The sequence below is a fragment of the Eptatretus burgeri genome, chromosome 18 (genome assembly GCF_056783735.1).
Source record: "Eptatretus burgeri isolate ZD-2024b chromosome 18, Ebu_testis_v1, whole genome shotgun sequence".
Taxonomy (NCBI): Eukaryota; Metazoa; Chordata; class Myxini; order Myxiniformes; family Myxinidae; genus Eptatretus; species Eptatretus burgeri.
Window position 1 is genome coordinate 12,889,532 of NC_140978.1, and position 13,318 is coordinate 12,902,849.

The 13,318-nt window shown below is 41.2% G+C and overlaps 1 protein-coding gene and 1 pseudogene across 3 annotated transcripts in view; both read left to right on the forward strand.

The window, feature by feature from the left end:
• LOC147008630 (kelch-like protein 5) overlaps positions 1 to 13,318 on the forward strand; it is a 115,605-nt gene that overhangs the window by 77,489 nt on the left and 24,798 nt on the right. For all 3 annotated transcript variants that reach the window (XM_085863816.1, XM_085863815.1, XM_085863817.1), the window contains 2 exons: positions 5 to 217; positions 10,758 to 10,929. In XM_085863816.1, the coding sequence (XP_085719942.1) occupies positions 5 to 217; positions 10,758 to 10,929 (385 nt within the window). The remainder of the gene's footprint in view (positions 1 to 4; positions 218 to 10,757; positions 10,930 to 13,318) is intronic.
• On the forward strand, positions 5,977 to 10,741 carry LOC147008632 (uncharacterized; annotated as a pseudogene).

The window sequence follows — 13,318 nt, forward strand, 5'->3', positions numbered from 1 at the left end:
GCAGGCTATATGCAGTTGGTGGAAGGGATGGTGGTTCATGTTTACGCTCTGTTGAATGTTTTGACCCACACACCAATAAGTGGCTTCCTTGTTCACCAATGCTGAAGCGGCGTGGAGGAGTTGGTGTTGCAACTTTTAATGGTTACCTTTATGCCGTCGGTGGGCATGATGTTCCAGCTACCCAACACAATTCACGCTTTTCACACTGTGTTGAGAGGTAGTGTACACACTTGCATCAACTTTTATGATGGAATTGGCATTGTTGGATGGGTATTTTGTCCAATATCTCAATTTATTTTCCACATTGGAATCAAGTGAAATGCTTTTCTTGAGCTTCTGGAGGAGCCATATGTATCTGCAGCACAAGCTAGGCAAGTTCATTGGAAAACTTTGTCTTTGTAGGCAGACACAAATAGAGTTGTGGATGGATTTGGATGAAACTTGGTGGATGAGTTGGGTTGTTCTTGGCTGGCAACAAGAAGCCCATTAGGTTTCGGTTAAGGTCCGGATGCAGATCCAGCCTATCGGTTGGATACAAAACAGACTGTTCAGCCTTGCAGAGTTGGGCACTTTACCGAGTGCCATTATTATTATTATTATATTATTTAACAAAAATATTTTTGCATGGGTGAAATAGGTGTGTGATAAAGATTGAACAAATGCTGGCAGCACATTAACTCGTTGATGACATCCTCACAAACTTCAATCATTATAAATGTATACAATCTTCCATCCATACCTAAGCTTTACAAAATTATTTTATAGTTATTGATGAAGCACAAGTGATACAAGAAAATTGATACAAGAAACACCTGGTGCAGCACTGTAGGCAGCAAAGCAAATTATGACTGGCTCCACTTCTGCTGATCCTCTTCTCACTGCTTTACCATTTGTGTACATATACCCAGGCAAAGAACATTCGTGAAAGCCCTCCCTCAACAAAGTACTCTCACTTCACTGTTCGAAAACAAGATGCTGATAGAAAATGCTTGATAATGCAAAATGGTTCAAAATGTGGAAGCGGTCAGAATTCCCCAAACTTGATCTTTGCAAACAGCTTTGTCTGTCTACCATATTTTTGTCTGTCAAAAATCTTGTCTTTTTTATTTTTTTTTTTTCCCCCCAACTCGACTCAACCTTTAATATTAAAATCTCACTTCAACAAAGAATATATAAACCCTTCCTCCTCTATCAAATAAAGTATGGAAGCATTAATTTTGCTCTGTACCACCCAACAGTCATTTCTAAATAATTTGTGAAAATAACATCCCTCAGCTCAACCAATGTCTATGTAGCTTTGTGACCTCAATTATTTTGGCTACCTATATAATTCAACTTTTAATCCATCTACTGTTTCTGCTATTACCTTTGTTTTTGCCCCCTGCCCCCCTCCCCATGGAGACTATTCCATCCATTGACTACTCTGAGTGAAAGACCTCTCTTTACTCCCATCCTAACTCTCCTATTTACTCAGACTTTGGTTCCTACTCCTCATGTCCATTCTGCTGAAATACTCAACATTTTGTCTCTAGCCTTTGTCTTCAACACCGTTATCAGATCCCTTTGTAATTTCCTCCTTTCCAATTCAGTTTCTATAGAAAGTCTGCACCCCCTTTCAAAAATTTCACCTTTTGTTGCCTTGTAGCCTGGAATTAAATCGGATTTTTCCCACCTTGATTTACACATCGTAACCCACAAATTCTCCAAATTTCAGAAAAATACTAAAAAATACAAAACTGGAATATCTTGGTTGGATAAGTGTTCACCCCCCTTAAAATAACAATTGTAAATTAGCTCAGGTGTAACCAATTGCCTTTAAAATCAAACACAAAGTTAATTGGCCTCCACCTGTGTTAAATTGTCATGATTCTGATATTTCAGAATAATACTTGCTGTGAAATGCATTACCCAGCACAGGAAACTAACAGGAACAGCTAAGACTCAACCATGAGCACCAAGGGCCTTTCAACAGACCTCTGGGATAAAGTTATGGAAAGGCACAGATCAGGGGATGGGTATCAAAATATTTAAAAGGCCTTGAATATCCCTTGGATTGCAGTCAAGACTATCATTAAGAAATGGAAGGCATATGGTACCACCAAGACCCTGCTGATATTGGGCCATCCCTCCAAACTGGATGACCAAGAAAGGAGGAGACTGATAAGAGGCCAATAGCAACTTTGAAAGAGCTACATGTGTTTATGGCAAAGACTGGTCGCTGTGTGCAAGTGACGACAATATCCCAAGCACTCCACAAGTATGCCCTGCACAGTCAGGTGGCAAGAAGCCATTACTCTAAAAAGCCCACCTTCAATCTTGTTTGAGGTATGCAAAAAAAACATTCTTGAGATTGAAGTCATGTGGCAAAAAGTTTGTGGTCTAATGAAACAAAGATGGGACTTTTTGGCCTAAATGCAAAATGTTACACTTGGTGCAAACCCAACACAGAACATCACCCAAAGAACACCATCCCTACTGTGAAGCATGGTGGTGGCAACATCATGTTCTGGGGATGTTTATTGTCAGCAGGGACTGGGGCACTTGCCAGACGAGAAGGCAAAATGTATGGAGGAAAACCTGCTGCCCTCTGCAAGAAAGTTGAAATTGGGATGGAAGTTCACCTTTCAGCATGGCAATGACCTGAAGTACACAGCCAAAGCTACGCTGGAGTGGCTAAGGAACAAAAGGATAAATGTCCTTGAGTGGCCCAGTGAGAGCTCCGACCTAAATCCAATTGAAAATCTGTGGCATGATTTGAAGATTGCTGTCAATCAACGCTCCCCATGCAACATAACTGAGCTTGAACAGTTTTGTGCACAAGAATGGGCAAATATTGCCCAATGAAGGTGTGCAAAGTTGGTAGAGACCTCTCCCAACACTCACAGCTGTAATTGCTGTCAAAGGTGCTTCCACCAAGTATTAAATCAGGGGGGTGGACACTTATCCAACCAAATACTATAGTTTTTTTTATTAATTATCTGAAATTTCTAGAATTTATTTTTCACTTGGAAGTTGTGGGTTACAGTGTGTAAATAAAGGTGAAAGTCTGATTTAATGCGATTTAATTCCAGGCTCAAAGGCAGCAAAAGGTGAAAGCTTTGAAAGGGGGTGTAGACTTTCTATAGGCACTGTATACATCTTGTCTTCAACAGCTTCTTGTAGTTTAGTTGACCGACCACCAAGATCATTATGGTTGCTCTATGTTGAACCCTTTATGTTATGGCAGTTAGTCTTCCTTCGATGTGACCAAAACTATACACATTATTAGAGGTGAGGCCTCACTAAATTACTGTATTGTTAACATCAGTCACTTTTTTATGCCTCTGCACCAAGGGTGCCGGGAGGCATTATGTTTCCGGGTTGTCCGTCCGTCCGTTTGTCCATCCGGATTTTCGTTTACGTGGTAACTCAAGAAGCAAATTGTAGAATTTCATCAAACTTGGTAAAAATGTAAAGTAAGACAGGGCAATTAAGTGATTAGATTTTGGGCCAGATGTGATAAAGGTCAAGGTCAAACTCTGAAATTTTACTGTTTACACCCTAACTCAAGGAATATTGGACAGAATTTCATCAAACTTGGTACAAAGGTAAAGTTAGACAGGGCAATTAACTGATTATATTTTGGGCCAGATATGATAAAGGTCAAGGGTCAAATATGTCAATACCCAAGTGTTTGTGCGGGAGAGCGGAGGCATGCACGTTAACTGCGCGCAGTCGAATTACTCTTTTTTTTTTTTTTTTTTTTTTTTTTTGACTTAATTTATGCTCCTGCAAATATAGCCAACAAACCCTGTTGGCTTTTGCATGTAGCTGCCTGTAATTGTCTACTAACCCTGCTCCATATGCATTTATCTGCTCCCTTCCCCACCCCAATTTCCTTTATCGTATGCTCCATCAATACCCCTTGCATGATGTGGTCCCTATTTTCATATTTACCCATCCCTTGCAACTTCTGGTTCCCACATTGTGCCTCTGAAATATTGAAGCTCTGAAAGTATCAAGATTTCAATGAAAGTATATACACTGCATGGCCAAAATTATGTGTACACCTGCTCGTCCAACATCTCATTCCAAAATCATGGGCATTAATATGGAGTTGGTCCCCCCTTTGCTGCTATAACAGCCTCCACTCTTCTGCAAAGGCTTTCCATGAGATGTTGGAACATTACTGTGGGGATTTGCTTACACGAGCATTAGTGAGGTCGGGCACTGATGTTGGGCGATTTAGGTCTGGCTCGCAGTCGGCGTTCCAATTCATCCCAAAGGTGTTTGGGGTTGTGCTCAGGGCTTTGTGTAGGCCAGTCAAGTTCTTCCACACCGATCTCGACAAACCATTTCTGTATGGACCTCGCTTTGTCCACGGGGGCATTGTCATGCTGAAACGGGAAAGGGCATTCCCCGAACTGTTGCCAAAAAGTTGGAAGCACAGAATAGTGTTGAATGTTATTGTATGCTGTAGTGTTATCAATTTCCCTTCACTGGAATTAAGGGGCCTAACACGAACCATGAAAAACAGCCCAAGACCGTTATTCCTCCTCCACCATATGTTACAGTTAGCACTATGCATTCAGGCAGGTAGCATTCTCCTGGCATCTGTCAAACCCAGATTTGTCTGTCGGACTGCCCGATGGTGAAGCGTAATTCACTGCTCCAGAGTCCAATGACAGTGAGCTTTACACCACTCCAGCCGACGCTTGCGCATGGTGATCTTCGGCTTATGTGTGACTGCTTGACCATGGAAGCTCATTTCATGAAGCTCTCGATGAACAGTGCTTGTGCAGACATTGCTTCCAGAATCAGTTTGGAACTTGGTAATGAGTGTTGCAACTGATGACAGATGATTTTTCCGAGCTATGTGCTTCAGCACTTGGCGTTCCCGTTCTGTGAGCTTGTGTGGCCTACCACTTTGTGGCTGAGCTGTTGTTGCTCCTAGACGTTTCCACTTCACAACAACAGCACTTACCGTTGACCGGGGCAGCTCCAGCAGGGTAGAAATTTGACAAACTGACTTGTTGGAAAGGTGGGATCCTATGATGGTGCCACATTGAAAGTCACTGAGCTCTTCAGTACAGCCCATTCTACTGCCAATGTTTGTTTACGGAGATTGTATGGCTATGTGCTTGATTTTATACACCTCTCAGCAATGGGTGTGGCTGAAATAGCTGAATCCACTAATTGGACGGTGTCCATATACTTTGGCCATGTCGTGTATCCCTGCTGCTGTGTGCTGTTATGCCTTGCTTTCTCATTTGGAAAGCCGACTGTGAACCTCACTGTGCAAATAATTTATGTTAATTATAGATAACTTTCCTGAGGAGCCCTGCACTGTTGAAAAACTCGTTGCCAGACCTCTTCCTACTTGTTGTCTGGGAAAGAAATTTAAAAATGTGCTTATTTAAGCTTCATGAGGCATTTTTGAGGAAAAGCAAACAAATAGGTGTGTCTGGAGTGGATTTTTGTGCTGAGTATGAATATGTTGTTTGTGTTTCCAAAATTTGCCTAATTAGGTCACTAAGGTCAAAGGTCAATAGGTGCAAAATTCATAATTTTTGCAAAATATGTTCTTTCACCTGCCAAGCATGCTAAACACAGATATGAAAACAGTTTTTCAATAACTTTTATAATGAATCCTATACAGGTCGTCAAAGTTTACAAATTAATGGAAAATCTGAAAGAAGTATTAACTTCTTTTGCGAATATCTCCTGAACGGTAAGACTACAATTTGTTGTGAATATCTACATAGATTCCACCAACTGAAAGCCACAGCGACCACAGTTCTCTGGCTTCCTTTCATTGCATTCATTCCTGGGCACAGGAACATGGTTAGTTTTCAGGATTTCGCCTAATTAGCATGTTAATTAGCGTCAATCTTTAATTAGAGCAAAACAGATTTTCATGAAATTCATTTTTGGTGCCATTTTCCTTCCTTGGTGCAAATATACAAAGCTTTTATAGCTTCTTCTTGCACCAGATATGTATATCAATCAATAAACATTTGAATTAATTGGAGAATGTGAAAGGAATTATTGTTTCTATTGCCAATATCTCTAACTGTTCAACTTTTGATTTTCAGAATTTAAGACCTTAATACGGCACTGCCACCTTTGTATACAATCGTATACTATAATTTGGAAGCCATTCTGCCATGTGCATTGTCTTAGCAACACAATTTTATGCTTTTCCTGAAATACAGGTGTGTTATGTATGAATATCACAAGGTGTCCCGTTGACATGTACCCCAAACATGTTCTTGCAAGGTATGTTTGCTGTAACTTATTCATGTATACAGAGTAGTCATTCAAACTGAAAGTGAAAGTAGGCTATGTCACACACATTCATGACAACATGATTGTATAATACTACATGTATTGGTCCACACCTATGCATGGTGCATGTTCATGGTCAATGCATAGGGATTTATTGACCTTGTCAGATTTGGTGGAGGTTCAATCAGTGGGTGGTTTGGGTGTGGCCTGTAGTTACATCTCCTGGATGTAGATGGCATCATTTAACACACTCTGTGGGAGGAATAGGCTACCCTACATTCCCCTATGCAAACCCATCTCTGATCTTCATCATTTTTTCTTCTCAGGTGAACAATGGAACCAGTTCCAAGCTTGAAGTGTCTGACAGAGATCAGCTTTGAACTCTGCATAATATGTCAGCAGACAGTACAGGCTGAGGAGACGACTTTCCAGCAGACAGATTGGGGAATAGCATCCATCAAGGAAGCAACGGAAAAGCGGAAGAAGCTTAGGTGTGAAGAATATCGGGCTACCGTTGATAGGCTAACAGCTCTCTTCACCGCCGAATCTGTCCCAGAACTGAAGTGGCACAGGCCAGTGCTATTCCAAGTATACTCGCAAAAACAACATAAATGCCAAACTTGAACGTGAGCAGTCCCCTGAGAAGTGTAAAGCTGAGAATAGGTCTGGTGATGAAGCAGGACCTTCAAAATGCCGTTCATTGCGCAGTCAGTCGAAAAGAATGGACTGGACACTGCTTACTTTGTCAAGCAGACAACAAGCAGCAAACCTGTAGGGTCTGCACCGTCAACACCAGTCAGAACATTTGCACAAATGCAAAATATATTCATGAGGTGTTCATTCGTATTGCTGATGTCAATGACTTAATCGCTGCAGAAGGATGTTATCATCCAAATTGTCTGAAGAAGTTCCAACGAGATGTACAAAAGGCAAAGGTTGACACTAAATCTGCCAACCTGGCCATGCTGTGGCTTTCTCAAGAACTTCGACAGTCCGCTGAGAAGGGCCATGTACTTGAGCTTTCCTTGGTACTAGAAAGGTACAAAGAGCTTGCAAATGAGTTTGACATGATCCCATCATCCTTTCTTAGTCGGACTGCATCCTTCAAAGACGCTCTGCTGAAGTTCGGCACTGACATTTACGAATTTGTGGTTTTGCAAAATGCAGCACCATCCGAAAGACACTCTTCTCGTCCCAGTAAGATTCCGTCGTGCGCCTCTGTCAAACGTGTTAGAAACATCAGTTTCTAGTCAGACTGGTCTTGAGAACATACCTATTTTCAAACCTGATGATGGAAATTTTTTATCCATAGTTCACGTCGCCCTACAACTTAGAAGCGACATAATGTCGCACTGAGGTTTCGAAGGGGAAGACTTGAATGAAACAGCTGAAATGGATAGTATTCCATCATCTGTACATATGTTTGTTAATGGCTTACTTGGTGGCCAGAAACATGTTGATCAAGAGTTTGAAGTTGACACAAATGAAATCGACTCTATCAAGAAGGCAAGGGTCTGTAGCATTGGGCAAGACATGGTGTACGCTGTATGTGGGGACAAAAAAGCCCCACCCAAACACGTGGGCTTAGGTCTAACTTTGCGTCAGGCTACATGATCAAAGAAACTTGTCAACCTGTTCCACAATGCAGGCCACATTGTAAGTTATAGCAAGGTTCTTCAGTATGATACAGCGATGGCAGAGGCCACATTGAAACGACTTGATACACAAACTGGTGCTGTTGTGCCCCAGAATTTGGTTGTTGGTGGGTTTGTTCACTTTTCTGGGGATAATCTTGACATAAATGACTCCACCCTAGATGGCAAGAAAACATTTCATGCAACCCAACTTTCTGCATGGCAGAGAGGGCCCCCGGCTCGAGATGGTACAAATCCGTTAACTCGTATTGAGCCATCCAAATGTTCAACTTTAAAGGTTATTTCTAAGTTGTTTCAACAATGTTTAGGTTTCAAGGTGGGGAAACGATGGTTGTGAAATCCACCTTTCATGATTTCAATATTTCATGATATCATATTTCAAGTTAATTTCATGAAACTTAGTATTTTGCACTAATGAACCATTGGCAGCACTAATTAGCATAATTAATTAGCATGCCAATTAACCCAAATCTTTAACACAAACTTCTTCCTGTAACCCAGACCCTAAGCAATATGGATGCCAGAGAACTGTGGTACTGGTGCATTTTGCATATTAAGTTATTTAGATGAAGATCAGTATTTTGCACTAAAATGAACACTTCTAATTCGCCGAAATCTACAAAACAAACATTATATTCATGTACCACAGACCCAATGCAATGATGGAAGCCAGGGTACTGTGGTCACGAGTTTATTTTGCTGTCCAAAATAAGTAGCAATCCATCCTACCGTAAAAAAATGAAAAGTCCAGCCGTTTAGGATATATTCATGAATAAAGTGAATATCTCCTTCACGTTTTCTGTTAATTTCAAAACGTTGACAATATTTGTATGATTTAATATAAAATATATTGACAAATAGTTTGCATATCTGTATTTGCGATGTAAAATAAACATATTTTGTAAAAATAGGAGTTTTGCACTAATTGACCTTTGACCTTAATTAGTGACCTAATTCGGCAAATTTGGGGAACACAAACAACATATTCATACTCAGCACAAAAATCCGTTCCAGATACACCTATTTGTTTGCTTTTCCTCAAAAATGCCTCATGAAATCCGATTTGCTGGAAATCAAACCAGTCTATTGCAGCCATTCTTTGCTCTCTATCTCAAATCCATTTTTCCATCCCATTAGCTATTCTTCCAGCGATTATGACCTAACTTTGGCAAACAGCCTTGTGAAATTCCTTCTGAATGTCTGGATATACCAAATCCACTGCACTTCACTCATCCACCCAATCAGAATTAAACTGCTTTTTAAAACTCTAATAATTTAATCATAGCCTCACTTTTTCTGATGCTTCCATTTGTTTTACTAGTACGTGCCCGTAAAAAAAAAAAAATTCCAACCACGAGCAACAAACAACAACCACACAGGCCGTTTCTTCGCTCTCGCGTGCCCGTATGTGCGTGGCGCGGTAGTTCGCATATCACAGTTACGATGATTCGCAATTTAGGTTTTAATGGCCAATTATTCAATTGGCACCAACGTATTTTGCCTTTTCGCAATGTCATCGCAAGGAAAAACAAAAAGAGAAGAGAAGAAAAAAAAATTACTTCCTGGTTCGGAGCATACCAGCACTCTGGTGTTACCAAAATTTATACACTGTCTAATATGAAAACGATCATAACTTGGGCCATTGTGTTTATCTATAAATACGCATGAGAAATCGAGAAATTATTAGAATGCACGAAGTCATCACTCTCCGGAAGCCCGTACGTTGTAACCCGTAATGGGGAGCGCAGCTGTGCTTCCCTTCCCCATCGGCCACGCCCACGCAACAACGTGTCTTGCCATTGGTTTGGTAAATAAATGGCCATAACTTGGGAAGCACTTGTCCGATTAATATCAAACCTTGAAAAGGCACATCCTCAGGTCCCCAGCAATATATCTGGCAAGTTTCAATTTGATCGGACCAGCGGTTGTCGAGAAACAGCGAACACACACACACACACACACCTGGAATTATAGATAGATATTTACCTAATCTTATTCTGAATTAATAGCTCGAACAGCTTCCCCACAATTGAAGTTGAACTACCAGGTCTCGACTTCCCCAATTCCTCTTTGGATCCTTAAGTAATGCTGTTGTGTTTACTACTCTGCTTCTCGGCTTCATGAAGGTTTAAATCTTACAAAAATACAAGAATAGCAGTGCTCACTCGGGGTAAATTTTGTAAAGTGCTTGGATGAGAATGCTTTAATGCCAAATAAATCATTACCTTTTTCTTTATTAGCAAAATGTTTTGAAGAGCATTATTTGGATCTGATTATTATTCTCACGGTTTTTGAAAAACGGTGGGATATTGTAATTGACATTTTTCATGCTATCGCCTCCTAAATGGTTGGGCAGAAATTCACCAAACCTGGTAGTTATAATCACCACATGGCAAGGTGCAAGTGCAGTCGTTTTGGCCCTGCTCCCTGGGGTGGCGTCAAAAGGTCAAGCACCAAAAATGCAAATTACGGGCATATTTTTGAATGAAACTATATATGCATAAACATTGGGATATTTAACGATTTTTTTTGGTTGTGACACCCCAAGTTCATGCCCCAGGAGGTGGGGACTTGGGGTCATAGGTCAAAACTTTTAACTCAAAATTTGAAATTGGGGCATTCCTGGTGGAACTTTTTGCCATCTTTTAACTTTGCTTTTGGTGGGAAGTGTGGAGATTTGCAGTGGCATGCCATTGATTTCACTCGAGGTTTGGTTTTTATTAATTAATTTATTTGTTTATTTATTTATTTATTTATTTCAAAAAGGTATTTTTTTTTTTCAAGAATATATCTGTAGAACATGATTTTCTGTCCTTTTTAACTTCTGGTTTACAGGTATGATCCCAAGATTGATTGCTGGACTTCTGTGGCACCATTGAGTGTAAGCAGAGATGCAATTGGAGTTTGCCTGCTGGGCGATAGGCTGTATGCCGTTGGTGGATATAATGGAAAATCCTATCTAACAACTGTCGAGGAGTATGACCCCAATTCTAATGAGTGGACTCAGGTGAGATTATCCATTTCTTGCAACATACTAACATGTTAGCAGCAATTCTGTAATGTTGAGTATGCACATACTGTGAAGTACCCAGAGTGAACCTGAGCTTTTGTTTGTGATGTCACTTTACATTCAGACCCAAGGCCAATTCCATTGGATAGTTAAATTAAAATTGGGGGATATTGTAATTGTCTGTCCGTGCATCTTGCTCTCATCATTTAAACGGTTGGGCAGAAATTCACCAAACTTGGTCGTTTATCACCACATTGCATAAAGGTGCAAGAGCCATGCCATTATTGGTTTCCACCCCCCACAAAATCGATAGGCTCACAATTTTTTGAAAATTACTTTTTTTGGCGGGGGGGGGGGGGTGCTCAGAGTGTCGTTATTTGTACAAACCTCAACCAAACTTCGCAGGAAAATAAGGGACACACGATGCACGTTTATTTATTTTAAGACTAATCTTGTCAATTGAAGATTTGTTTAGATTGGGGGTGGACTGACATGGAAATGGTGGAAAGTTCTATTTTCTTGGGTTTTAAGATTGAAGTGAGTGGAGTTAATTGTGAAGGAGAAATTACAAGAGAGTTAGCAATGGAGCGTTGGCTTAATGGTTAGAGTGGTGGGCTTGGGATCCTCGGGTCCTGAGTTCAAATCCTGATCGGCTGTTGAATTAATACCAGGTGGGGTTAACTCGGCCTGTCATCCTTCCGAGGTCGGCAAAATGAGTGCCAGCTTGCTGGTATCCTGTGTCGGAGTGGCGACCCATCCAGGATTGTGCCCAACAGCCAAGGAGACTGCTTAAGCAGCACCAACGCTCTGTACAGAGTGTGGTCCCAATCTTCCAGCAATGGAGGGAACAGCAATGTCAGGATTGACAGATCTGGAAAGACAAAGATGTGACAATATAAACCAAGAGGAGGATCTTGAATGCTCTGCTATTTGCAGTTGCAAGGTATTGACAGTGAAGAACAAAGGAAGTCAGTTTTGAAATGTTCGAGAAAAATATTAAATATTCCATGCACAAACAATTTGTATTGGCACTTGAAGAAATTGGATCACCGTGTCCATGAGAAGCGCTGATGCTAAAACAGCAACTGTCATTTGGATACATCATGCATTTAGAAAGTTGATAAACCAACCATGCTGGGTGTTTTGAGGGAAGAGAAAGATTCATACCTTGTATGCATGCTGGATGGATGGGGATAAAGGATGCAACCAAGCTATCTCTGCCAGCGCTTTGGGAATCGGTGCAGGAAAGGGATATTTGGAGAAATCTGACTGTCACCAGAAGTTGAACAAGACTTGACAAAACTACAGTTGTGGCCAAAAATATTGACACCCTTGCAATTTTTTTCAAATAAAACAATTTTCTTGAAAAATAAGTTGAAATTGGCAAAAGTATTTGGTCTCCACAATTCTTTACATCACTGTTAAAATTACAGAACCTTTGTTTTTCATTCAGAACTTAACGTGTCCTTTAAAATCAGAAAATAAAAATAAATTCCATTGACAAAATTGACACCCTTGATTTAATATATTTGGTAGCACAGCCTTTGGACAAAATAACTCCAGTCAAGCACTTCCTATTGACATGAATGAGCTTCCTACACCTCTCTACGGGCGGTTTGGCCCACTCTTCTTGTGTAAACTGCCCCAGTTCGCCCAGATTTGAAGGGTGCCTTCTCTCAACTTCCGTTTTCAGATCTCCCCACAGGTAGTAGTACTGCATAATAGCAAACCAGTTGTTCGACTTTTCATAAAAGCACCAAAATTGGTACATATTGTTACGAATTTGGAATTCAATTGCACACAACATACAGGTTCCCTTAGTCAGCGATGTCGATAAGTGCATGTTCCCCAGATAGCTCACCTTCCATTGTTTAAATGTTTTGAAATCGATTAGATGCGCTGCGGATCAATTTAATAGTTAGGGAGCGAGCAATGGAGATGTCCCTCCCCCTCTTCTGCGAAGAGGAAGAAGAACCCTGCGATGACGGCAACAACTCCCTCCCACCCGTGGTTGAGCGGGGGGTGGATCACGAGGGCATGAGTCACGCCGGGTGCGGGGGAGGGGTGCAAAGGATAAAGAGGACATCTTTTCTTTGTTAGTGTGGGAGTCCCGTGGCAGAGTTCGTGAAGAGTCCTATGTGCAGAGTTCGTGTGCTGCGTCCCGTGGGAGGAGTACGCCTTTTGCTTCGGAGAGAGCAGTCGTTCAGCAGGCCATCGGGTCTTGCTTGGCTTGAGGCCTTCAGAAGCTTTTTGCTTCGGCTGGCTCAGTGAGCTTCGGCTGCTGCTTTGTTTTGGAAGGAACTTGAGCCAGTTGTTCGGCTCGAGCTGCGAGTGGAGGCTTCTTCCTCTCTTCGTCTTCTTCCTCTTCCTCCTCTTCCTCTTGGTT